This window comes from Stegastes partitus, unplaced genomic scaffold, assembly GCF_000690725.1.
Source record: "Stegastes partitus isolate 25-593 unplaced genomic scaffold, Stegastes_partitus-1.0.2 Scaffold2081, whole genome shotgun sequence".
Lineage (NCBI taxonomy): Eukaryota > Metazoa > Chordata > Actinopteri > Pomacentridae > Stegastes > Stegastes partitus.
Genome location: NW_007579812.1, coordinates 26,760 through 53,902, shown reverse-complemented (window position 1 = coordinate 53,902; position 27,143 = coordinate 26,760). Strand labels below are relative to the sequence as shown.

General features: G+C 40.1%; 1 protein-coding gene across 1 annotated transcript; it reads right to left on the bottom strand.

Annotated features, from left to right (window-relative positions):
• Positions 1-1,742: 1,742 nt before the first annotated feature.
• On the bottom strand, positions 1,743-26,210 carry dennd6a (DENN/MADD domain containing 6A). Its single transcript, XM_008303853.1, has 19 exons — positions 25,828-26,210; positions 24,407-24,445; positions 23,373-23,415; positions 18,851-18,963; positions 17,423-17,503; positions 15,237-15,342; positions 13,690-13,769; positions 13,001-13,060; positions 12,853-12,908; positions 10,616-10,738; positions 10,266-10,361; positions 8,778-8,872; positions 8,060-8,125; positions 7,840-7,904; positions 7,520-7,609; positions 5,719-5,882; positions 5,421-5,523; positions 4,828-4,902; positions 1,743-3,639 (listed from the first exon to the last, which is right to left on the bottom strand). The coding sequence occupies exons 1-19, from the start codon at positions 26,056-26,058 to the stop codon at positions 3,508-3,510; spliced, it is 1,818 nt and encodes a 605-aa protein (XP_008302075.1). The 5' UTR covers positions 26,059-26,210; the 3' UTR covers positions 1,743-3,507.
• Positions 26,211-27,143: the final 933 nt, after the last annotated feature.

Below are 27,143 nucleotides of genomic sequence, written 5' to 3'. Positions count from 1 at the left end.
GAAAATGTAAAAACAGAAAGAATCACTGGATGTTGAAATTTCCAATGGTCCTTGAAGTAACCATTTCTGACCAGCTGTTTTGTTAAAAATTTAACTGAACCTCACCTTAAAATGAAGATATTTTACCAAAATTACTGCATTTTACATCGCATTTAAAAAAAATAAATAAATAAATTCTTCGTCCCCTGTTGAAGCTGTGAAGTTATTCATGACTCCACTGTCACCAACAGTCGTGTGATTACACAGATCAAAATTAAAAATCTAAGTAGTAAAATATCCACAGTATGAAGAGTCACCATTTATTTTCCAGTATTGGTAACTTCTGTGGGCCCCTGGAAAAATGTTGTACATATTACTTCCTGGATTTTTACATTTTTGTGAGCTAGACAACAACAAAACCTCGACTTGATCTCTTTCTTTCCTACAATTTATGTCATTATTACTTTGTTTTCCTGCACTAAAGACATTTCTTGTTTTTTTTTTTTTACTTCTAGTCATCATTGTTCTGTTTCCATAGAGGTGCAGGAATTTATATTGCAGTGAAAAATGAGCCCAGGGTGAGTTAAAATGTGACGGGAGCAAACACATGTCTAGAAACTGCTTGGAGTTCAGAGGGTTAATTACGGTTAGTTGAAAAGGATTTGATCTGCAGCTCAACTGACAGAAACAAAAACTTCATCTTACATGAAAACTGCACGCAAGTCGGGCTAACGAGGTTTTGACAGCCTTCCCTTTGTTTGTTGGGTTTCATGAATTTCTTTAGGTGTAAACATTCAGTTAACATTTCTTATTTACTCTGACGTATCTGTTTGTTCCTCAGAAAGCAGTTAACACGATGTCAGTATTTTTTGTCTCATCTGAAGGCAGCACAGACGGTCCTGAGCTGGGAGGTTACATTTTTATGACAAGTGGCTTTTCCGCATCTTCCTCAGAGTAAATGTAGTGCCCAAAAGAAACCTGAAACACTAAAAAGCACTGTTGTTCAGGTCTTTACAGGAACCAATCTTGTCGTCTTTGGTTCTGCTCTCTTTCCTGTAAGGCATCAAACCATAAAAAGCTGCTCCAATACGGGTTTAAACAATGCAAGCTGTAGCGTTTCTCACAAACACACACAAGCCACCAGTGGAGTTCATTTACAATGCCGAGCTCTTAAAAGCACCCTGGTTGAAATGTGCAGCATCTGATGGACTTAGTGAGCTGTTAGTCAACAGAATCAGGTTTCAGGTTTCTTTCCAGGTATTTGATGCAGGTGTGAGGGACTCATGTGAGAGCTTTAATAGGTCACAATCACCATAAATATGATGCTTGTAATTATCCATCGAATCCCATTTAAATAAAAAAAGTAAAATGTTACAGTATGATTTTAGATTAATTTCTAAGACCTGATCCCTATCAGGACTTATTCATTGTCATTTGTTAAAGCCAATATGGCATAAGCAAAAATTTAAACATTTACAAAGTCAAGTTTTAAAAATTAGGTCCAGATTTTTATGTGCTGTGCAAAAACAAAACTACAAGATTTACTCAGTAAAACTGCAGCTGACCAACTCAAAACAGTGGCTCTTTTTCAAAACCTTAAGTCGAATGTATTTGACGTTCACAGTCCCTATTGTAATCAAAATCTCGATACACGAACGTGAAAATGCAAATTTTAAGTTGAAAAATTCGAGAATTTCAGGCAAAAAAATTGGATTCACTAAATTAAAATGATGAGAAATGGCGTTCAAATGACACTCAGAGAGAAAAATTTGACCTTTTATCGTGGATTGTTGCTGATGTTTTGCCTTTACTGGCTAAAACTGGTTTCGATACTTGATAGATATATTTAGAATATTTTGGTTTGCAATGTAGAAAAACAGGAAAACCATAATGTCAGACACATATGTTATAATTACACTGCAATGCAAAAACAAAAACTGCAGCAGGTCTTGATAAATGAGAATTGAGCTGAAATAAACACCTCAGTGAAGAATGGAGGACCAAACTGTACGTTATCTTCTGGAAAAAAAAAGAACATTTTGTCAGGCAACAGAATTGTGTTGGTGTGTTTACCCAGAGCATAGATATCATTACATTCAGAGAAATAATCACCAGCTGTTAGTCACATTTCATCACGGTTGTCGCCTATCCAGAGCTTTAGCTGGTGAGAAAGAGCAGCTTGTGTTTGTCTGCGTCCATGAATGTTGCTTTAGTAGTGGTTTAGTTTACACTCGGTGAAGGAGGTGTGACATAAACACCAGCTCCTACAAACTCACACACAGCCCAAAATAAATGTCCACTTTTTAGACATCAAAAAAAAAAAAAAAAATACTCCATGACTTAGAAGCAGAACTAACTCGGTGAGGTTTGTTCTACGCTGTGGATTTAGCTGTTCAAATGCATTTCTGGTGCGTCACTGCTACCAAGTGGAAACTGTCTCGACTGGGAGGAGAGCAGCGACGCATTGATTTTACACAGTGTTTCATAACTTTCACTCAAAAAGACAAAGTTTTAAGTCAGTGTCATAATTTCGACTTCATGTCTTACAGTTTTTAACATTTCTAACTGTTTGTCTGTTTGTTTTTTCTCTCTTGGGGGACACAAGCCTCAGGCCAAAGCTTAGAATCAGTCAGTTCCAATAAAAACATACACAAAAAAACCTGTTTTGGATTCAGTCCTCAGAAAAGCACAAATAGAACACCACACCGCGTCTAGATTCCTGAACATTTAAACAGAATTTTGCAGGTTTTTCCAGGCTGTTGTGACAGGCTACATAGCGGTCATGTGACATGAATGCAGAGATGTGATTGGCTCCTGAGCAAACTGTCCCACAGCAGAGAACAGTTATTACAGGGTCGCTGGTGCATAATGCTCTGTGTGTGTACGAATGGACGTTTTAGTAAAATCTCATTATAAAGCACTGCTTGGCTCTGCTCTGTTCAGTTTGTTTGCATAATAGAGTGTGTGTGAGAGTGTGTGTGTGTGTGTGTGTGTGTGTGTGTGTGTGTGTTGGGCACACCGGTCCAGTTATTGATGAAGTGCACTTCCTTTAAAAACAGTTTGTAAAAATGGATGAAAAACTCCAAACTGTGTCTCGTCGTCCTGCAGCGGCCCACCGACAAGTTAAAAAATCTAAAAGGTTAAGAGGTAAAAATACTGAGGGCCAAAGATCAGCAGCCATCTTAGTGTCTTTTGTTTTGTTTTTTTTTTACCTTTTCTTTTTTTTTTTTTTGTTAGCACTCAGGTCACCGTGGGCTCCACAAACGTCTCTGTGGTGAAAAACATCCTCGCAATTTTTAAATGCCGTTTCAGAAGAGTTTATGTCAGGCAGCTCTGATCTGGTCCGGCTAGTGGTTTCAGAACTCCCACTGAGCCGCCACAGTGCAGGAAGAATCAGATATGACTGAAGCTGGATGTAGATTTCTGTGTGCTTTCAATGTCCCGCCCAGTCCGAGTCAAACAGGGAACCTTTCTCTGGCCGACTTCAGCTCCTCCTGGCGTTAGCGCTGTAGAGCGAGGGGCCGCGGGTCAGGGTGTGGAGGGCTTGTGAAGGATGCCCTGCAGGTCCTCGGGTAAGGTCAGGATGACAGCCTCGATGTGGGCTCTCAGTTTGCTGAGGGTCCCAGGACGCACCGGCAGCTGCTCCCGCTCAGCCTGGCTCTGCAGCAGAGAGCAACAGGAAGCACAACATTCATCAGTGTCCAATTCTTTATTCATACAAAAAGTCCTCATCTTATTTCACTTCAAGTAGCAGCAACAGGAGTGGTTCTTTACATGTTTATCCTATACACCCTCCCTAGTTGTGCTCCCTCAGCACAACGGTGAAGCGATTACTCACCCAGCCCACAGTGAGTGGAAATGTGACAGGAGCAAAAAATCCCCAGAAAGTGGTGAGGGTTCACAGGACCACATTATGCACATATACAGGTTTAGAATTGTACTTTCAAGATCTTTTAGAATATGTTTATATGCTGTAATGTTAATATATATATATATATATACATATAACCTCCTACAGTGTACAATGTTGCACAGATTGTACTTTACTAATGCCACACTGGTCAGAATCGATCCTGATAGGACGGATATTTGCAATAGATGCAGACGGTCACCTGCTGACTTTGGCCATGCCCGCAACTGTCTGGATTTTGGACTTCCATCTTAGAATCAATTAGCAAGGTAGTGTGTCAAACCCCTTCCTACCTCCCTCTGAGTCCCTAAGTTCACTCAGGATATTACTGCACTCACCACCCTACTTGCTCGAAGACTAGTTATTCTAAAATGGTCTCACTCTGCCCCACCTCCTCATAATAAGTGGACTCAGGAAGTATTGCGACGTGTTACTCTAGAAAAGATTAGGTTCTCCTTCAAAGGTTCGTTAGACACCTTTGACAAGACATGGCAGCCCTTTTTAACGGACACTGACTCATTGACTGGTGTTGCAGAAAGTGACTGAGCCTTCTCACATCGCTGCTGCAGCTGTTCTCACTCTCTGTCTGAAATGCTTCAGCACTTCCTGAAAGGCCCATTCTGCTCTGATTGGTCAGCTAGTCTGACAAAAGCAAGGTGGCAACACTGGTTACATAACACAACTCCAGATCTCTAAATATCAGGATGTAGCTCCAGCAGAAGCTACTCTACTGGACCGGGGGCAAGCTGCTCGTTCTTTCTTTGAAGGCCGAACTAGTGACAGGGTGACGCGGACAAATCACAGAAGAAAAGCCTGAACTTTAAAAGAGGCAGGTTTCAGGCAGGAACAAGGTTTTCTGTAGGTGCTAGTAGCAGGAGCAGCATTCATATCAGCAGTAGCATTATGTGTGGAGCTCAGATCAGCCTGGACGTACTGACCAGTTTATCCTTCAGCTTCAGAACCAGATCAACCGTCTCCACCTCTGTGTGCTTCTGGATTCTCTGCTGCAGATCCTGTAGAGAAAGACAGGAGAGTCTCAGGCTGCTGTGTCCGATTTAACTTCTTCATCAAACCCTCAATTCCCTATGAACACACTTTTTATTAGTTCTTACAGAGCTTGCAGCAAATAAGACGTTTCATTCCGTTATGTTTTCTGGCTTCTCCTTCAGCAAACGCTCATTACTCCACAGCCATGTTAAATAAGTGGAAATACAGAAATAAGACACTTAAAAATCTAAATCTACAGTGGATTTAAGTTCTGACCCTTTGCATCATAAGCACCAGAAACTTTGTGTCACAAAGCACAGATGGTAACTAAGCTGTGTTTTTCAGATGTACAACTGCGTCACTCACTCACAACGTGGCTAACTACGACCAACACAGTACAGACCTCACCGACATTAAAAGCTGGAAACCCAAGTTCAGCGTCAGACCCAGCACTTATACTAATACTCCTCCAGTGTCGCTGATGAAACTACTAGTTGCTACCTCGGATTTATGTGACCCACACCCACTTCCTCCTCCTCCTCACCTCCTCACACAGCGCCTCCAGGTGCAGGGCCTCTAGTTTCTGTGTCATCTCTCTCCTCCTGTTGCGGAACCAGCCGTCAAAGTTGGGAGACTTGAGGAAATGCCTTCAAATACAAAGAAGCATACATGATGCTCAGGAAATGTTTGGTTTTTTTTAACAACACTGTTTACATAACTACTTTCTTTCATTCTGCGATACAAGCAAACTACTCATACTAAAGGGCAAAAGAAATCGGGAGGACTCTTACTAAATTGTGATTGCATCAATTTGTAGTACAACCTGTTTCTAATGCCTGTACCTGTAGAGTCCAATCCAGTCTCCTTTCAGTCTGGATGTGAGCTGAGGTCCAGCTTTCTCCAGCGTCTTCATGAAGTCTTGCTGGATGAACGGTCGTAGCTGAGGAGGACTCTTCCAGGGACTGATGGACTTCTGCAGAGGCATCAGACTGGCCACGTACCGCTCCTGCAACACACACAGGTCAACCCTTGCAGCCGGAATCATCCAGCAGCAGCAGCAGCAGCAGCAGCAGCAGCAGCAGCAGCAGCAGTAGCACCACTGAGGAGCTGGAGGTTTGGGACGCTCCAGAAAGAGAATGTCAGACGTTTATCGAGTGAGTCACACTCCACCAAAAATACATCAGTCCGAACTCAAAGGTTTTAGCTTTAGAAACACAGAATTAATAAGTCAAGTTATACTTTCTTCTATTGCATATTAAAAGCAACAAATGTTGAACAAAAGTGCTTTCCAGTAAAGAAATAACACTGAAATAACCAGTTTACCGAGCAAGGAGAAAAATGAAGGTTAAGACCCTACAATAATATATGAAATACAAATTGACCTGACAACATGAAATATTAAGATTAGGACCCGACACTTTCCTGGCTAATTTAAATATAATGCCGCCACGGTGATGGCAGCACGCATAGACGCAGTGACCACTTCAGGAGACAACGAAAGTGAATGTTTTGAGTGTCTTGTCTATCTCAGACGTTCATTCCGCAAAACTTGCAGGGGGGAGACTTTGCTGTGCATCAGGACAGTGAACGGTGCTGGAATTGCAGCCATCGGTTGTGATGTGGACATACTACACCAACACGGAGTCCAATGGGAGACTACGCTGGCAGTTACCCGAGAGAGAAGGAAGCACAAACGGAATGAATGTAAACAAAGGAGGATGAAGGGGCCGATATCCATGCTAGGCTAAAGGCTAACCCATCCAGACCAGCAGGACCGTCCTCCTACTCTCCAATGTCCGCTCCTCCACAACAAGCTGGACGAGCTACGTTTGCTGAGAGAAACCTGCAGAGAGTGGAGGGACTGCTGTGTGTTTGCTTTAACAGAAACATGGCTCCATGACAACATCCCAGACGGACAGACAGCTGGAGGAGACGACATTGTTCCAGGCAGACAGACAGGCAGCTAGCTCTGGGCAGCATCTGCGGCTTCACCATCATCACACCATCGTTTGTGTCTTTGTGTCTTTGAAGACCTACCAGGACCTGAAGAGGTCCGCCATGTTTAACAAATGGCGGCGCGCATGGATGCAGCGCCCCCTTCAGGAGGCAGCGACAGTGAACGTTTAGTGTCTTATCCCAGATGTGCCTTCAGCAATACTTGTTGGTTGAATAATCCTGAAGAAACGCTCCCTCATCTTGCCTGTACTACTGTGTATGTACAGCAAAATAACAATAAACCTGATTTGATTTGATTTTTTATAAAGTTCAAGACCCTAAAACATTATATAATATACAAATTCACCTGGCCAATTTAAATACTTTTACCTAAGATTTAGACCCTACATTATTATTTATAACACACATTTACCTGACTAAGTTAAACATTAAGATTAAAACCCTACAATATTATTTATTGTATACATTTACTGAACTAATTTAAATAGTAAGATTCTACAATGTTCTATAAAATATAAATTTACCTTAACAATTTAAACACTGACACCCTACAACAGTGCAAATTCACCTGAACAATGTAAATATTAAAATTAAGAACCTGCAATAGTAAACATTAGATGAAACATTATAGGATTCTTGCGAGCTGCTATCGTCCACATAAAGCTACGAAATGAAATGACTTGTTACCAGTGGAATGATGAAGCTCTGTGTCAGTTCTAAGAAGTAGCGTCGGAGAATTGCATTCTGTGCCGCGGAGGGTCTCTTCTGTTGAACACCCTGGAAGACAAACACAAATAAACACATGAGTGACATTACATGTAGTGATGCTACTTCTCCAGTCGACAACGGTTAGTCCATGTCATTTTATAAAATTGTGTTGTTGCTAAGTTCTGTTGGAAGTCGCAACAGAATCGTTTCTATATTTTCAGGAAGTTAACTTCAGCTTTGGAGGCCAGTGTAGCTCGTGTTGTTGATGTGCAGGACATCAGATAGAGTCCAAATCTCACCTTCTGAAGCTGTTTGATGATTTCTTCATCTTTGTTCAAATACGGCTTGTATGCAGTGTACACACCTACAACACACACAGATGAGACATGACAAGCTCTGCCTGCTAACAAACAGCTCCCCCTAGTGGACAATCTATAGTCTTACAATTATCAATGTAAACCTACATTTCACCATAGTTCTTTAAAAAAAAGAAAATTGTAGAGAATATGAAATATTTACCAGGTTTAGAGTCCAGAGTTTTGAGGTTCTTCAGTTTCTTGACTTTCATTTGCTTGGCCATCTCTCCTGAGAGGAACAGATGCAGAGCAGAGATCAGACTGATAGTCCAGGGTTTTTCCCATCTCAAATTATCAGGAGCCTTCTGCTCAGCAATCTCTGGTTTTCTTGATTATATTTTTTCATCATAATCTATGGATATGTAAAATGGTACCTGAGAAGTAACGATGGAATTTCAGGCTTTTATCTTAAATAGTTCCTGAGATATTGTCATTCAAACAAAGCCTCAAATGTATACGTGTGAAAAAATGTGCTGAAAGTGCAGTGAAGGGGGAATTAAAGAAAAGAAAAAGATCTCTGTAAGTATTTGATATTGTAAGCTAAAATTTCTCAAAAATCTTAATAGATGTCCATATTTGACAGTATAAAAAATAAATAAAGTAGGCAAATCAGAGATAGTAGAGCAGAAATATTTGTAAAAAACACATATGATTTGAGCTGGAATAATTCTAAGTAGATTGTTAAAACTATTACTGCACACTGGAGCATCAGGATTCCACCCCTGGAACAAACCACTAAACATCAGACCCAGACCAGAGCAGCATTTAGAATGTGATGCACACTAACGTTTTTGGCCAGAGAGTCTTATAGTCGACTCCACTACATTACAAGAACATGACATTTGCTTTCTTTATTATTTATTTCGTATTTTAACATCTACCTGCTTGCTTCATGTCTCCGATGCGGATGATGTGCGGCCAGTGCTGCAGCGTTTTCGCAAAGAAGGGATTAGTCACTCCCAGAATGACGGACGGCCTGCATCGAGAGAGAGGAAGAGAAAAGAGAAACGCTTAGTTTTCTATGCACAATTACAAAAAAATGAAGCCCGAGTGTCCTTAAGCAGGACATTTAACACTCTGAAGAATATTCAGCTTCCTTTTAGCAGAATCTGGTAACAGAACATTTTTTTAAATGTGACATCCATCCATCCATCATCTATACACCGCTTAATCCTCACCAGGGTCATGGGGGGCTGGAGTCTATCCCAGCTGACTTAGGGTGAAGACAGGGGACACCTGAACAGGTCACCAGTCTATCACAGGGCTACACTTAGAGACAGACAACCAAGCACACTCACATTCACACCTACGGACGATTTAGAATCACCAATTAAGCTCAACATGTTTTTGGACTGTGTGGGAGGAAGTTGGAGAACCCGGAGAGAACCCACGCTGCACGGGGAGAACATGTAAACTTCACCAGGACGCGAATGTGTGACTTTCTTGCTGCGAGGCAACAATGCTAACCACCGAGAATAAAATGAATTTGAACCCCGCTGGCTGGGTTTGGGGTTTAGAGGGTTGAGTGCTACCGCTGCAGATCAATTTACAGTGACGTTTCTGAAAGGTGACTGGTGGATATTTTCAACATTGTGAACCTTTATTCAGAAAGTAAAAGTTGCAAGAATGTGTTCAGAGGAACTGAGTTATAGACAACACAAGGGATAATTCAGTTTAATTTTCTAAGTTTCCCTTAGATTGTCTTTGTTGTTTTGTTATAACCTACCACTGTGTTTTTTATGACCTTTGTCAGATGAGCAGTGTTCATGATAACTTAAAGTAAGCGCTAAATTTACTTTTAATTTAATTCACAAAGTGGTATAATGTGACCAGAATATACAGATGTCATATCCTACATATTTATTTTTTTATTCAACACACAAGTTCAGTAAAGTATAAAACAGTCATGGCGCACAAAAGAGTACTATATAAATAAGAGGGACATGTATTGTGATTGCTCCCAGCAGGGTTTGTATATTTAAGCCGTGTGTCGCCTCTTTTATGTCACGGGTGCAGAAAAGACTTCGTCTAGAATCCTCCTGTGCGTCCTCACTCATACCTCCTCCAGCAGCCTCCTCCATCCTCAATCCTTGAGACGCAATTTAGGAATTGAGATTTGCGATTGACTGATTTCTGGGCAGGAGGATGAAGGACAAAGTAGCCGAGGAGGCTGACACGTGTGAAATGAGATGAGCCTACGATTCTTCCCTGTGCTGCCTTTGTTAGTTTCCTAAGTGTTTGAATTTTCTCCTCTATTCCTTTCCTGCCTGGGTAGAAACAAGCACATTTTCTTCCCCCCTTCTGCTACAAACCAACTTCTTGAGGAACATCTTTAGCGCTGCTGTATTAGCCGATGTGTTGTTACTTACGGCGCCTGTGTCCTGGTGGTGTACTCCTTAAACTCGCTGTCGTGGATGGTGAAGTACGGCCGGAAGTCACTGCAGTAACGCAGAGGAGAAATACAGCTGCAGAGACAGAAACAACACAGTTATCTTAGTGACTGAGGTCTTAATTGTTTCCTTTGTGCAGAGTTCAACACTGAAGGAAATAATACATACAATAAAAAACCCATTTAACTACATTTAGGAAATGCAAAAATGTCTATTTCTAGATATTATACGTTCAGTTTTCCAGGAAGCGAAGACAGAAATTCTGAATACACATTGAGTTGTAACAAATTTAACGACAGATTTACTGTCAAAAGTCAAAGTCACCTCACCTGACCAGTGCCAGCACGGTGTCCGACGACTCTGCTGGCGATGGCGCCATGACAACGAGCGCCTCCCCTAGCAACACCAACTCCCACAGCATCTGGATGTGGAAGAAGACCGGGTAGAAACACCTGGACGGGAAGAAAAGGTATTGGGGTGTAAGTTGAACATGCATCTAGATTGACTTTCCCACTAAAAGGATTATTGTGACGCTGATTCCTTCGTTCAACCTTGATTTATACTCAAGAGATGACGGAGGAGCAACTCTCTTTTATACAGACATAACGTGAAATTACTAAGAGAAAAAAAGAAAGACAGAATAGAAGCACAGAAAAGTTGGTCAAGTTTCTTGTGTACAGAAGATGTTTTGTTAGATAAAATAATTAGAATGCAAATTTAAATCCATGAGACTCTCTAAAATGTGCATATCAAGATAAAAATCCATTGATACATAATGAAATGCAAAATAAAATAAAATACAAGTATGTAAAACAATTGAGCGCTTTGGCGATTTAAAATCAAATTCCAAAAGTGTAGTAATCTATGGTAGGTGTTGATAATGCGGTGAAGCCAGTTTGTAAATGTGCGGAGACACTTTACCTCCAGAGTCCTTCAGTTTATTTCCACATCTCCAACATTTAAACCTTCTACTATACTGTTGCATTCTGAGAAATGTTTTGCTTTAATTTAAAGAAAGAGAATCAACACAGAAGCAACTTTTAATGTTTAGTTAAGATTTCAGTGTTTAGTTTAGCTCAAATAAAAGTGATACAGATATATTTTTTGTTTTGCTGCATATCTTTTTTTGGCTGCAGGGCATCTCTAGGCATTACAGATTGATGACAGAGAGCATTTATAACTATTTAACTATGGATGGATGGATGGATGGATGGATGGATGGATGGATGGATGGATGGATGGATGGATTTCACATTCGATTTTATAAAAGGGAAAACTGCTGTAAGAGCTGCAGGTGAAAGCACATACTTCAGACACGATGTTCATGGAGGCTGATTAAGGTACTGTTCTGTTTCATTTGTCTTTTTCAACTAGGGAACTTTTGCTAAGTATCTAATTTTTAATAGTAATAATGTTGCTGCTATTCGGTTGTGCACCTGTTGTAGCAAAATTACAATAAAGTTCCCTCACTAAAAGACAAAATAAATACACAAACATACACATAGGCAGTAGGAGGTCTTTTTTTTCATTTTTGTTGGCCTGAATTTATGTAAACTGACATGTGGTGACAGTGCCACGACAAAGACAGTAACACCAACCTTTTGATAAGGACATGACTAGTCGTGATGCTCACACCTGTCCCGTGGGTGGCTTCGGCGAGTCATTGTAAGTGAGTTGTCAGACTTTAGAAACTTCTGTTTGATGATGTAACTGTTTGAAAATCCTTTGTTTTGTGTTGCTCACTGCCAGCTTTTATGATCTTTGTGTATTTTTCATTCATTTTTATCGATGTTATTGCGTTGTCTTTTTCTTTCCATTTGTTTGGAATAGTGCTATGATAATTACGTTTATTATCATCATATCATCATATTATCTTCTGCTTCCTCCTCTTTCCTTTTATTGTTGGAGGGTTTTCTAATAGTTCAAATGCAGCGCTGTCTCTCCCGCCCTTGCATCCCAGCGTCACTGGAAGGAGCAAAGATGAGACTCGAGGATTGATGTCAGCACACTGAAAAGCATCTCAGGTGTGGGCAGATAAAACTCTACCAATAAAAGGTCCCACATTGTGCCCTATTCAGCTAATTATTCTCACACGTGCTCACAACGTGTCTTTCAGTTTTTCAGTTGAAAACATTGTAAAGATGGTTGATTTCACCATGACTGTATAACTCCTCCTTTTAGTCCTGTTCTAAATGTTGTGTTTTGCTCTGAAATCCAATGAGCTGTTATCGCCACCTTCAGGAAGAATGGCTGTTTTCGTATATAGTTAGTTGAAAGGTAGGACCTGGGTCGAATCCTTATGAACAGTCCTAAACAGCTGGAAGAAACACACTTCAGCTCCTCTTAACATTGAGTGATGGCTCATTTCACACTTGTATTGTGTTGAAAGTTACATGGAAACCTTACTAGGTCCGACCTCGTAAGACTGTCACTTTTACAGATAAGCAACCACAGTGAAGATTCACACATGCAGCCGAGCTGTTTAGTAGCCGTCAGATGAACTGAACAGACTGCGTGTCTGAAGGGTTAAATGTGACACAAGCAAGAAGGAAAACACTGATCTCACCTGAAGAGGTCGACTTCATGGATGGTGGGGAGGACGATGGACACCAGACTGTCACTCTGAAGGACACACACAAGTTGGTCAAGGCATTTTTTTTACACAAAACTGAAAACTAACTACTGAAAAAAAAAAAAGGTCTGTCAGTGATCACCTGGGCGGACTGCACCAGCTGTGACGTTCCTGGTTTGTCGTAACAGGTCGGGATGCGAACCTGCAGCACAAAATTCCAACACCATCAGAAAACAACTATTTCTTTTGTGTCCATCTACACGAAAGAATACTGGTGTTCCTCTGTGGTCGTCGATTAAACCCGTAAACACAATAAGCGTAATAAAACAGTGAAAGAATAAGATAATAGAGAGGAAAACGAACGTAACTGAAGAAGAAGAAGAAGAGACGAATATGTCTTTCCCTCAGTAAACACAGGACAGCATCCTAGTGACACACTTCTATTACTACTGGACATATTCTCAGACTCTTTCAGAGGAACCGTTATTAAGACTTTAAGACCTTCAGACACAGCGGCCAAGTCACGTACATGCATCAAATAAAACACTTGTGTTGAACTTCAGTGTCAGAGAGTCTGAGGTGTAACTCAGAAGAAAACTATATACGCAATATACTTTTCTCACGGAGGACACACTGTCAACCACTGTTTACATTAATATTAGCTACATCCTGTTTCAGTGTTCCAGCTGTAGCTGTTGTTGGAAACAGTATTTTGGTTACACGTGTTCCTTAGCTGCTGTGGGAACCCAGAATGAGATGTCAGCTGGTCTTTACAGTGTGTGTGTGTGTCTGTGTGTGTGTGCATGTGTGTGTGTGTGTGTGTGTGTGTACCTTGATGACCACACCCATGATAGGCAGCGTGAGGATTCGTCCAGGGTGAGGCGTCGGCCAGCGGTCGATGTCATTACAAGCTGTCAATCAAACCCAATCAACAGTCTGAATCAGAAACCACTCTATCTGCACTCAGCTGCCCACTCATTAGGTCCACCTAAGTCACAACAACGTAATCTAATAAAAAAGCCCTCCAATGAAACCAGGCTTTATTGAGCTGTAATGTTTATTTAACAAAGTCGGCTTTTGTTTAAACTGCTTCAGTCAGGTTATGAGTGAGAAGGGTCCAGTATATACATCAACGGTAGTTACACAATAGTTTACAGAAAACAAAAGACAAGGACAAGATGACGCAAGTGTGATGAAACACAGAACAGCAGTACATCCCAGCAACACACTGTCCAGGTTTTAAAGGGAAAGTAGGTCCAGTAACAGCTATTTACATTAAAATCTGAGGTTTAGTCAAACAGATCAGGGATGTTAACTCTGGAAAGAATGTTCGTGAAGTCCGGCTCAGACCGATTTTAAAACGGGTCGCATCACATGAATACAGAAAAACTTAATAGATAGTCTAAAAATAATGGCACATCACACACTGGAGGGCATTATTAAGGTTATCATGCCAGAGGCACAAATCAAGGAGCAGTGCACCACCTCACATTAACTCATGAGGAAGTAGATACAAACAAAATGGAGGTTGTGGTGCAACAAGTTTCCATTAATACTTTACAGTGAGAAAAAAAAAAGCAGAAGGATAAATGAGTCTGGATAAGAAAATGGGGAGAACTGCAGGTGAGATTTTATCAGTAATAATGTGTGTATAGCTAGCTAATGTTAGCCTCAAACGCTAGAATGTTTAGCACTGCTTGACAACAGCGTCCGATGCTCCAAGTGCTTGACATTATTATGGCGGCCCTGATGAGCCTGCAAACAGTTCTGAAGATTTCCAACTGGATCTATAACACCTTAGATTACCAAACAATGTGGGCCAAATATCGGTCCAGACTGATACTGGGAGGACTGAAACAGGGTAAATGGACCAAAAACTCCTGTATTGTGACAAATTTGTTTTACCATTTTGGGTTATTTAATATACACTGAGGGGCAAAAATGGCAGGTTAATTAATTTAAATGAATAAAAACACAATAAAGTGTGCATTGAAAGAAAAAAAAAACTGCAAAAAAACTATTTGCATTGAAAGAAAAAAACTTTTTTGTAATTTTGGGTGAAGCAAACTTAAAAGATGCACACTAATTTGGTTTCTCTGAGACTCTGTGAAAGGCTGTTCAAGACAATGAATGTTACTTACTCCTTCTAAACACTAAGAGCGCTGAGTGTTTGATGCTTGATGTGTAAGAAAATGTAATTCTGAATTCATGATATAAAATCAGCAGTGAAACACTCAAGGTAGTATGAGGTGTGACGTCAGGCTTGTATGTCTGAGACCTCTGGACCATGTGGAGCCTAAACATCATTAAATACATCACTTTTTAAGTCTTGGTAGCTACACAGAGAAAAACAGGTAAAGACAGAGAATCAGACTGACCGGCCTCCAGGCAGGGCTCCTGTTTCTCAAAGTATTCTGGAGCCATGATCTTCAACAGTGAGTGGAAGAAGGTCACATAGGGCAGCTTACTGATCAGGACCAGAGACTGGCAGAAAGACACAGCAAGAGGGAGACAGAAATGTATATTCAGACACTTTCTATCCATTCATCTGTTTTTGTAGTGTCGTAATTAATCATTTCGTTTATAAGCTGTCAAAACAGCTAAAAATGTTCCTGGTTTTGTCCAGTTAACAGATCACAGTGGACAGATAGTCAGGTTGCTATGATATAAAATGAAGAAAATTAGCAAAATGTCCCAAACTTAGAGGTGAAACAAAGAACATTTGGTGTTTTTACTTAATAATAATAATTATAGTAGGGAGAACCAACTGTTGTCTTTATGAACAGTTTAATGTACCAACAGTCACGTCAAAAATACCTCTCATATTTAGTAACTATTTCCTCACACCTACATTTCAGGATTACTGTTAAACTCGTGCAAATGAAACTCAATACTTCTTGCACAGATATAGAGGGTGTGTTCCAGGGAACCTTATCTTAAAAACAAGATGTGCAGTTGTCAGCAGTGAAAGACAAACCTTTTTTTTTTTATCCCATTTGATCCTATGTTTTTGTCAGTCGAGAAAGTCACAGTTTGTGGTACAGATAGTAAAGTCCTGGTTCTTTCTGTATGAAACTGTTTAGAGGACTACATCTCTCGTCTTGAACAATAGACATCACCATCTGAATTTGACTATCCGAAATGAAAACTACAAATATCCCTTCCATCAGTGTTACTAGTTGTGTTTACACCATGTCAGAATTTTTACTCCAGATGTCAAACATCATTGTACTAGTTGTTGAAATGACAGTTAAAGATATCTGACATTCAGTTTTGACTAGTCAAATGAATAGTTGCAGGTATCTCAAATGTCATGATGACTAGTTTGAACTGCTGTGCATGACGCTACTCATTTCAGATGTCCAGGAAGGCTTTTCACCAGTGTTAGCAGAAGTAATGGCCGTTGCTGTGGTGGACAATATTGTTAGGAGATGCTGTGAAATTAAAGAAACTATTAGTAAGGAGTTTGTGGAAAACCAGAGCTTCACTCATTAGAGACTTGTGGTTAAAATTTACTGCAATTTCGGTCTCAGACTGGTCCGTCACATGCACTTAAGGTTGCAGTGCTATAGTGTATTTGAAAAGTAAGCTGCCTCCACCTTGTGCTCGCCACAGCTTCTGACGTAACTGATTTAATATCTTCATTTTGAATCTAACATCTAATTTAAGATATCTGTAATCACATTTTGACTAGGGATCTCCACTTTAACATATCTCCAACATAATTCTTTAGAATTACAGATATTGTATCTTAAACCTGAACAACAGCGAGTCAGAATTACACTGTAATTGTAAAAAAAAGAAAAGTGGAATTATAATTGCTCGTAATTCAAATGCAGGTATCTACAAATCTCTTGGCAGAGATCTACAGTTAATTTGCCATATTTCACCTTGTTTTGCCAGAACGCAGGAGAAAGTAATGAAAGAGATGGAAATCACTACAAGTCTGTCCGTGCTGAGACCTACTGAGATGTGAATGCAGCAAAATTCTTCTTCTATCTCAATCTTAGTGCCTCTAGTAGCTCGACAGAGAAAGCTGTGATGAGGTCTCTCTAATTTCCTTTTTGCAGTCTGGTAATTCAACACTTTTAAGGCAAACTGTGACTTTCTTGCAAAATGATCTTTTAAATATAAAAACATCATATTTGTAATTCGTGCACATAAGTCAAACAGGATCACCATGATTCGTACCTCACTGTTGACAACTGCACATACTTCCCACGGACCACACTGGAAGGGGCAGGACTCTTTAATCCACCAAAAAAAATTCTTCCAGCAGCTCAATGTGTAAATCTCACCTTCTCCCAGTGGGTGTTAATGTGAAAAACCAGAAGGGATTTTTTCATTAAAGGCGGCTTAACAGTGATTTTTTAAAAAGCCTATAAATAGAAGCAAGTGTAACTAATTAGTGTTAAGAACCAGAGCTGTGGATATGATAGAATTAGTGCAATGGAAATACATTTAATATGAAGCAGATATTTCAGTAAACGTGTCAGCACAAACTGCTCAGCATAAACAAATGGATTTAAGATGATGCACAGTCCTCCTGCAGTTTGATACTGACCTTCTGAAAGTATCCTCTCTTCAGAGATTTGTCTCGCACTTGACGGAAGTACACGTAACCGTAGTAATGACCCTGTTCCCTCTGCAACACAGTCACACACACACAACCACTGGATTATTACATATTACTGATGTAGACGTATACACTACTGCACACCAACGGGCCAAAACATTACAGCTTCTCACAAATGCGTTGTGCAGTTCTTTTTATTGATCTTTCAAAAGCATTTGAGTTTACATTTGATGACATTAGATTAAATTAAATGAGATCTACCTCGCTGACAGGCAGCAGTGTGTGACTATCAGAAATGGTAAATGAGAATTTGTGAAACTGTTTCTGTTTACTCTGTTCAAAGATGACACTGTCTCTTATATCTGACTGTAAAATGCATCTTTTTCGCTGATGACACAATACTGTCCTGTAGTGCATTCTGCTGTAAAAGCCTTTTAGCACCAGTTACAAGCTACAGTCAATTGGCATAAACCAGGTCTCAATGCAGAAAAAAAACCCAAACAAATACATAATTTTCACAAGAAACATCCTTTTTTAACATCTGGTCGTATCGACTCTGAATAGAACAAATGAAGTACAGATATTTAGGAATTTGGATCAATGACAAGCTATCTTTTAAAGATCATGTGTCCAAAGATGGTTAAAACTACGTCAAAAAAACATGCCTCTGTTGCAGGAATGAAAAATGTTTCTCCACTGTATTGTAGAAAGATTGGAGGCAACTTTACTAACAGTACAGGATAATGGTGACATTTATTTATACAGGCATCAATCTGCATTAGCTTTATTACTGGTAATAATTATGACCTTCATCACTGAGAGCTGAATGCTGAGGTTGGGTGGCCCTTCCTCTCTGTAAAGTGTGACAGACACTGAGTTCTATTCATTTAATAGATTCTTACTGGGGTTTTTTTACCCCCTCACATTACCTCACTGCTGTCTTTGAAGTGAGCCCTTACTATACACGCTAAAACAATGCATTACACTGCAGATGTTGGCTGTTTTTACTGAGCTTGGAAAATGTCGTTTCAACCACTTTGCTCCTGGAATAACCTGCAGAATAATCAAAAGTTTTTTATTTTTTATTTTTGTATCCTCAGGACAATTCAGGGTTTCAAGGGCATCTTATTTTACTTCCAGCTGTTATTGTTTTATTAATCTAATAGTTTTTTAAATGCTTTAATCATTTTTTTTCACTTGCATTCCCTTTAAATATTTTCCTGGTGATTGTTTCCAAGTTTCTTATTTGCGCTCATTTATTTTCTTGCTAAATAAGGCCTCCATACGTCAGCGTACTCAGAGTTTAAATAAAGCTTGAATGAATGAATGAGATGAAGGAACGATGTTGTTAATCTCTTGCTAAAACTTCTCCAGAGCTGTGTGTTTGTGTGTGTTTGTGTGTGTTTGCGTGCCGACCTTCAGGCAGGGCGGTGCGTCTCGGTCGGTAGTTTCCAGGAAGCTGCCGAGTGACGACTTTTTGTTGGAACCCTGACGGAAGCGGAAGCAGAACTGTGTGTCGCCAAGGCAACCTAGAAACACAGCAGAGTGATGATGAGTGGTTATCGTACAACTATTAACCAACTAGACAAGTACTGCACCAGCTGGTTTCAGTTTACAGAATACTAATGCTCAAGGACATGGTAGAAATTACTGGAGCCATTTGGAATAGCATGAAAGCTGCATTTTCTCATATATTTACACACATTTCATTGAAATTTTTGACAACATGATGTGTTGTCAGTATTCACAGCTACACGTCTGTAAACTCCAGCTGCTGCCGTGACTCCACACGCCAACAAGCAAAACTCAAGTCCAGCTCGATGTTGTCCAACTCTGGTTAAAAGTGTAGCTCCACAAAATGAGTTTTTACCAGATGAATTCCAAATATTCAAGCTATGGGAAACTTAAAGTTTTGTCCAAATGCATTTTCTGTTATTTCAAAGCGCAGCAGTCAGCCCTTGTATGTCGTCCTCCTGATTCTTGGACAAACAGGAAGAGGAAAGAGGAAAAATAACGAAATGGGAAGCACACAGTGAGTGATCGACTGGCAGTTAACCTCGATGTGACTCCTCACGTACATCCTCAGGCAGCAGAGGAGCATGTGCAAAACCAAAAGCTAGAATCAGAGTTTAGGACATTTCAAACACAAGAAGACACAAACACTTCAGCTCACTCAGCCAGACTTGAAGGCTTTCCACGTCATAGGACACACACACACACACACATAAACACACACACACTTCACAGAGCACAGCCAGGACTCCATGACATTATGCAGTCGAGTTGCATTCAGGACCACCCAGAACGAAACAGTGCTGGAGCCTGATATGTCAGCTCAGACTGAGAGTGAAATTATTTTATTTTTGTGTTTCCATTTACCTTAATGTCTCTGAACAGTCAGAAGAATTGTGTTTGTAATCACAGAGAAGACTGGGAGAACTGTGGGCTTTTGATTAAGAGGTACCGTAAAGCTTATCTTGCATGCATGTTGTCCTAATCCTGCCTTCATAACAAAGGAAGCAGGTTCCTCAGCCTCACCGCCTGCTGACTCACAGTCAACAAAAACACACATCGGCAAACACGCTTGATTCATACACAACCCCACAGTGGTGTTTGTGCATGTGTGTGTGTGTGTATGTGTGTGTGTGTGTGTGTGTGTGTGTGTGTGTGACACTAGCAACAGCTACAAACTTAGATGTATTATAACCTCATACAGCAGCTGTGTCTAATCTGTCTTATTCAGACACCCAGCAGACACAGAACACTCATATCATCCGTTTGGACATGTGTTTGCGTCCTGCTTTCGCTTTGGCGTGCTCGCCACAAACTCCTTTAGCAGCTCAATTATCCACTTTCTTCTCCTGCTAGTCTCTGGTTTTGTTTGTCAGCCGCTTGATGCTGGGCAGGTTGTGTACAGGAGGTTTATCTGAGCTTATTTGCTGATTAAATGTGTTCCACCACAAAGGCTTGGAGCTCAAAGACACGAAACAGAGCTGCACAGTTGGTGGGAAATATTCCATGGGTTCAGCAACACAAGGAGCATCCTTAATATGTTGTGCAGCACTTTGATCCAATATAGACAATAAGAATTTGTTCCGCTTTGAAAATGTTTACATTTGTGGAAGGTTTTACTTGTTATATTATTACATCTGATCTTAACTATAAGATAACATAGATAAACGCTACTGATCCCTCACCAGGGAAGTTTACAGTATGGACACATACAACAGAACCATTGCTGAGCTGTAATGTCCAAGCCGGCCGAAATACTTTTATTCAAACAACTTTCAGTCAGATAATAGCAGGTTTTACTTTAATGAGAGGAAAAGCACTCCCTATGTATTATTCCCCATTAACCACTATTTCTGGCAGCATGAGAAACACACTACCTGTGAACAGTCAAACATCTTCACCGTTTTAAACTGGTTCATTACCAGAGACTGCTTGGTGTAAGCGTTTAACATTTACTCCAAACTAACTAACACAATGTCAGAGAAACTGTCTTTCTGGCTACATTTTCTTCAGACAGAGGGCCAAAAAGTTGAGTAAGTTCACAAACAGCAGTTTCTATATCACAGATGAACAACCAACATATAATTTAAAAACAGTAGGCTAACTTGTCTGCTTTATATTACTCAGGAGTTTTTGTTCTGGGCTCAGCAGTTGATACGTTTCTATTTTCAGAATATGGGCAATGCATAATGGTGTGCCCTGAGACTATCGCTACCTTGCAGTATAAAAACAAGCAGATTAAAATGATTTCATATGCTGCAGATACTAGCTTTTTATGTTTACTTCTAAATCATTCAGGCTAATAAGGCTAGCAGGTACAGTGCACTCAGAGCAGGCAATCCAGGAATAACATGCTTTTTGTTTTTCATTAAAGCCCTAAATTGCAGCATTGGAAGGCTGGATAAATAGTCCTAAAAATCCCTGTAATGTTAGTACTAAACAATTACTGTTAGATTAAAAAAAAAAAAAAGATGGGAAGCCCGACTTTACAACAGTTTAACACACTCAGACCTAATCTGACTACCGAGGCTCTGTTGGCTTGAAGACGCTTCGTTTCTATGGGTTCAGTCTTTGGTTTTTCAGTTTAACTCTGCGCCTGCTTTGGTCCTACTCCTGCTTCTTTTGTAAACAGCCTCCGACTAAAGTCAGCACTTTACAATCACAGCTGCTATTTTACTTTAAAGCCAGCGGGCTGGACTACAGAGACTACACAACAAATCAGGTGTCACTATTCATTTCTGCATTTTTAAAGTGGATTAAAGGCAAATGATGCCAACTCTAATCAAGCTCTGAGCCTGAATTCTGGGATACAGAGAGAGAGGGAGCTGCAGCGCTACAGTTTAATGTCTCTATTTCTGACACACACCTACAGTACAGTGTATATATAGCAGCCCTGTAAGCATTTTGTCCTAATCCTGCCTTCATACTGAGGGCAGCAGGTTCCTCAGCTTCACCGCCTGCTGACTCACAGGCAACAACAACACACACCTGCAGGCAACACACACCTGATTCATACATGAGCTCACAGTGGCGTTCGTGCATGTGTGTAAATCAATCCATACACACTGCTTCGTCTTTAGCTGACAGGTTTCTTCCTGGCTCAGAATGCACAGATTGTTCTGAGTACTGTAAAGGCACTGAGTCTGTGTTGCCTTATTTTACAGAAATCCATGCATTTTCTAGTAATTCTGGATCATCTGATGAACAAAAAATTAATTTTATGCCACAGTAATAATTACACTTTTACATTCTGAATTCTTACCATTTTGGCCCTGATGATATTCCTTTGGTTGCTGGCTTTAATCTTATTTGGGGTGTTGGTTAATGGGAGGTGATAGCTTTAATATCCTTAGTTTTGTTCCATAGGGCAGAAAACAGTAACAGTAATAGAAAGAGTAGAATGTCTTTGCAGTGCTGTGCAGCTCGTCCGAAGCCTCCGTTGTTTCTGAACAATGTCAATGATTTGCAAAATGGTTTTTGGTTGTAACAAATATTTGTAATTTATACAAAAGTTAAACTGTCAATAGAAGGTCAAAACAGAGGCTGCATTCCACATTGCAAACTTTTTGTTTTATTTTCAGTACATATTTCAGCTGCCCTGACAAAGAACATAATGTTGAATTCACAGAACTGGGATGTACTACTCTGTCATGATACTGCATCCTGGTCATGAAGCTATCACGGCCTGTAATGTGAAATGCTGTCATCTGTCTGTCCATGATTGGGAAGTCATGATTATGTACACCCCCAAGAAAAGCTGGAACACAGAATTGTGGGTCAGAATGGCCAGAAAAGCGTGCTGGATGTAGTAGGACCTCCTGGTATTTTTGCCAAACAGTATTTGACACACTCAACGTTTTTCTTGCATACCGTACAGTATGTAGGTACTGGAATGCACCCACAGCATCAAGATTCCATTCAAGAAATCAAAACCCCTCACTCACAGTCACAATTGCAAATGATCAAAACTCCAGACTTAATATATCATGTGAGTCACTCCATTTTGACAAACACTGTTGAAGATTAAAGGTCACCAACATGACAGTTTGAAACCTCCCTTTTCATGTTAGGGCTGCTGTGCCCAACTTCTCTCTAGATGCTCACCATCTTTCTGTCTTTACACAAATACTTCTGTCTTTTTGATTAGCATGATGCCATGAATACCTTCTAGGAGAGATTATCTGAAAATGTGAGCACTTATTATCGCCATATTTAAATAAATGCCATGTCTCTCTTCTCTCTGACAGTCAGCTCTTCACTGTGCCGAACAGTGAGCAACTATAGGACTCTGGTCTGGGGTTTTTCTTTTAGCTTTACTCACTATAAATCTAACACATCACCATAAAATGAATCCAGTGTCCAAAGTGTTTTGATTGTTCTGCTGCATTCAGAGACATCAGATAAAAAGGCTGAAGCAGGAACTCACCTGAGTTAGAGTCAGGAAAGGAAAGGTAGCAGATGCTTGTTTTCTGAAAGAAAACAACAAGATTTACTTTATTTTCTGTCCTCAGCTATTCTTTCAGCACAGAGGGCTGTACAACGAAGTGAGATTATTGGGTTAGAGAGTTACATTGGCCCCAAAGTCAGAATTTTTAAGTGTCGCAATAGTGGCTCTCTTTAAACCTGCTAGGTCCCCATGGTCACTGATGCTGCACAGCTAACCTGTTTTGGAGCAGGTTTTGTTCAGAGATTGGTATTTAAATCAGAAGAAGCATCTCACTTTTACCAGTTTTTTTCCAGAATATACTCTCTCTGAGCGATACAGATTTTCAGATAAGAGAATATGTTCTATCTGCAAACCTGTTGATCTATATGTTAGTAATCCCATTGAACAAAGTCATGCAGTTACAGCAAACTGAATGCGTCTTGTTGCCACAGGAACGTACATGTATTCAGGCAGTGTTGGGGGAAATGCTTAAATATGTTGTTATGCTTGGCCCTGAATTGCTGCCAAGTCTATTCTGCACAGTTGTAGCTAATGCATATTAGAAAAGTCATTAGTCTTCTGGTATTTATCACAGAGAATATTTAGTCAGTAACATGATTTTCATTTTGATTTGGCCAAAAACAAAAGTGATTTCCATGTATCCTTTATTAAGGATATAATATTAAGGATATATTATTAAATGCATTTGTTGAGAATCATATTTAATAGTTATGCTAATAGTTTAAAGTTCAAGAGCTCTAGTGTTCTCTCCATCATAACAACCTGCTTCTCTTTTCTGAGGCACATAGTGCTCAGAGTTTCACGAAGAAAAACTGGGTTACAGAGAAAGTTCTAACTACCGTTGTGATACCCATCATCTCTGACTGAGGTTTTAGGTTTTGTCAAGTCAGCCAATGCAAAGAAAGCCTGGCTATATTGAACTTGCTTCGTAGTACAGCCCTCATGTTGATTCTGTGACCCACATACCCGACAGAGAAACAACAATCCAATCCCACCCAGACATTTGAACTCACCTCTTTCTCTGACAGTTTGGAATGATGAGGATAAATGACCTGCAAGACAAATGAACAGAGCAGAAGCTCATCAACCTACACGTAAAAGCTCTGTTCAGCTTCTAGTGCATAAAACAAAACAAAAAAAATTAGCCCTTTATCTCACCAGGATTTATAACTTGAATATTTTTGACAACAGTTACTGATTTCTCCAGCATCACTCCATTATGTTCTACCTCTCATTTTGCTGCACTTGATTATGTTTACAGCTGGAAGTCAACACATGTGAAAATTGTACATGATATGATGAGCTATTTTAACTGACTGATGGATGATAAATTGCAGGATTTAATAAATAAAAATGACAAAATATCTATGGTTGGGTATCGACTGAAACAATATCAACATTCTCAGGTGCTATGAGGTCAAAGATCTGATGAGATTTGTATTCTTAACCTTTATAAATTAAATTATTATGTTTATTAAGTCTTTGCTTGTGTGAATACAAAGCTAAACATTTGAGAAGTGTGTCTTCTTTGGTAAATGAAGAAAGCTAATTTGTTTGAATATATAAATATATATTGCAAAGCAAAGAAAAAAAAGAAAGCCAAAATTATTTTAAGAGCACCAAGTTCTCAGCACAGCTAATTGCAAGAATGTCAAAAAGCACAAATACATAATGTTGTATCTTTTCCTTTTGTCGATGGTAATACAATGTAATCTGCATTATTACATCAAGACTGATGAACTTCCAAAAATACTGTATCCTGCCAGTAAATCAGAATGACAAACTGGTCTGATTAAAAAATAAAATAAAATAAAATAAAAAAATCAAACCAAGAGCTGCAGTATTTCTCAGTTCATTTGAGAATGTAAAACAGAAAGACGTGCAGAAGTCTGAACCCACATCCCTGGATTAACTCTTCTTCGTCTGAAATATCCCAAACTTGTGTGAGAACAACAGGTGTTTGTGATGTTAACCTGGTCACTCCGACGGGATTCAGATACCACCTGAGGGAGGTGCCTCGCTAAAACTCCTCAGATTAAGTGTAATAACAATAAATAAATGTGTTTGACGGAGGATGAGCTTCTGCAAACTCCTTGGTGTGACATTCTAGCCAAAGCAGTGCTGTGGCTGCTGGAGCAGACTAACTTCAGGGTAAAACATTCAGACACTTCACTGTGGCCGAGATAAACAACACTGGGTAATGAAGGTGGTGTTCTGAATGAATTTTTAAAAAGTCAGCCTTTTTTGTTGCACTTCTGTGTGAACATGTCATCAGTGTTAAATAAAAAACAAATAAACTCTACGCAAATAAGAGAGGTTTGTGCATTCCCGTCCAGGAAATAGTCAGAGCCTGGCATAACTGCTAACTTAGACATTAGTAGCCTCCGTGAGTTTTACATGACCAGGCTGTGCCTGCTTGATCCTTCTGTCTTACCTCCACCGCCTGTCCCAGCTCCAGATCGAAGCCGACCACGCAGATGCAGTGTAGCCAGGCGGAGAAGCGGTCCCACGGCAGAAGGACAGTCTCCTCCGGCTCCTCGTCGCCACCGGGCCCGGGGGGCAGCGTTATCTCTTCGGCCGGGGAGATGCTACTAGCGTCCTGGTCGTCCAGATCCTCTGGCTCTTCGACCTGCTCCCCTAGCTCCTCCGGGCCTTGCAGAGCCATGGCTACGGCCCAACACGGACACACAGATGCTTTTGGAGGATGTCAACGGTTTTTCTGAATAAGTTTGCTGGTATTTCTAGCCGGTGTCCCCGGAGGGAACAACAACAGCAGGCAGGCAGGGGTGCGGAGAGTAGCCACTTAGCTAGCACTTAGCATTTCAGAAGGGGCGTACGTACGTCGTGTTGATAAAACGTCATCACGTCTGTACGTCTCTGACGTTGGAGTTGCGTTCAAGTGACGAACCAGTTCCGGACTACAACTGTGGAGGGAAAAATTGTATAATAAAAACAAAAATCCTCATTTTAAATCAAAATATTTTTTTTTGTTTGTCTGTTTGTTTGTTTTTACTTTTACTATCAAAATTATGAGTCAAAAAAAACCCTGTAAAAGCCACAATTAAGCCCCAAATAGTTGTTACTGGATGTATCTCCATTTCTATAGTTGCAGGTGTTGAGCTTCATTGTGGTTGTGTGGGGAGACTTTAATCCGTGGTGGCTGTCCGCTTTGATAAATCTAAACTGTGACATTGTTAAACTGAAGTCTGATTTTCTTAATCAAAAGACTGAGGTGCCACAATATATATAGCCACAATTTTCGGATGGAAAGTCAAAATCAGACATTCTTGCACTACAAGAATTCTGAGCAATGACTCCCTGGTTCAGGTTCTAACTAACTGGACTATGTGGTGCGTGTCAGGCTCCTCGTCGCTTTCTACACATTTCTTCACTTTTCCACTGTCTGTTTTATTTAAAGACACAAAAATGCTCCTTAGCTTATCTAAAACAAATAGATGCCATTCTCAAATCAAATTACTGTATTTATTGTAAACTTTTTTTTTCTCTCTAACCGTTGTAGCTTAAATAACAGTGATATTTAAAGTTATTCTGTTGTGGCAGCGACTTTGGTCCAGTCTGCTTGATCTGAATTTGTTCCTCTCACATCCACAAATATAATTCACACCACTTAAGGAATAACTTCTTTAATTACAGCCGGACTCTCAGTCTGAGTTCAGAGTAAGGCCGTAAATCAGCTTTATCCAAATCCTTTAATAGCTTTATCACTGAACAAACAGATGGATGAAACAA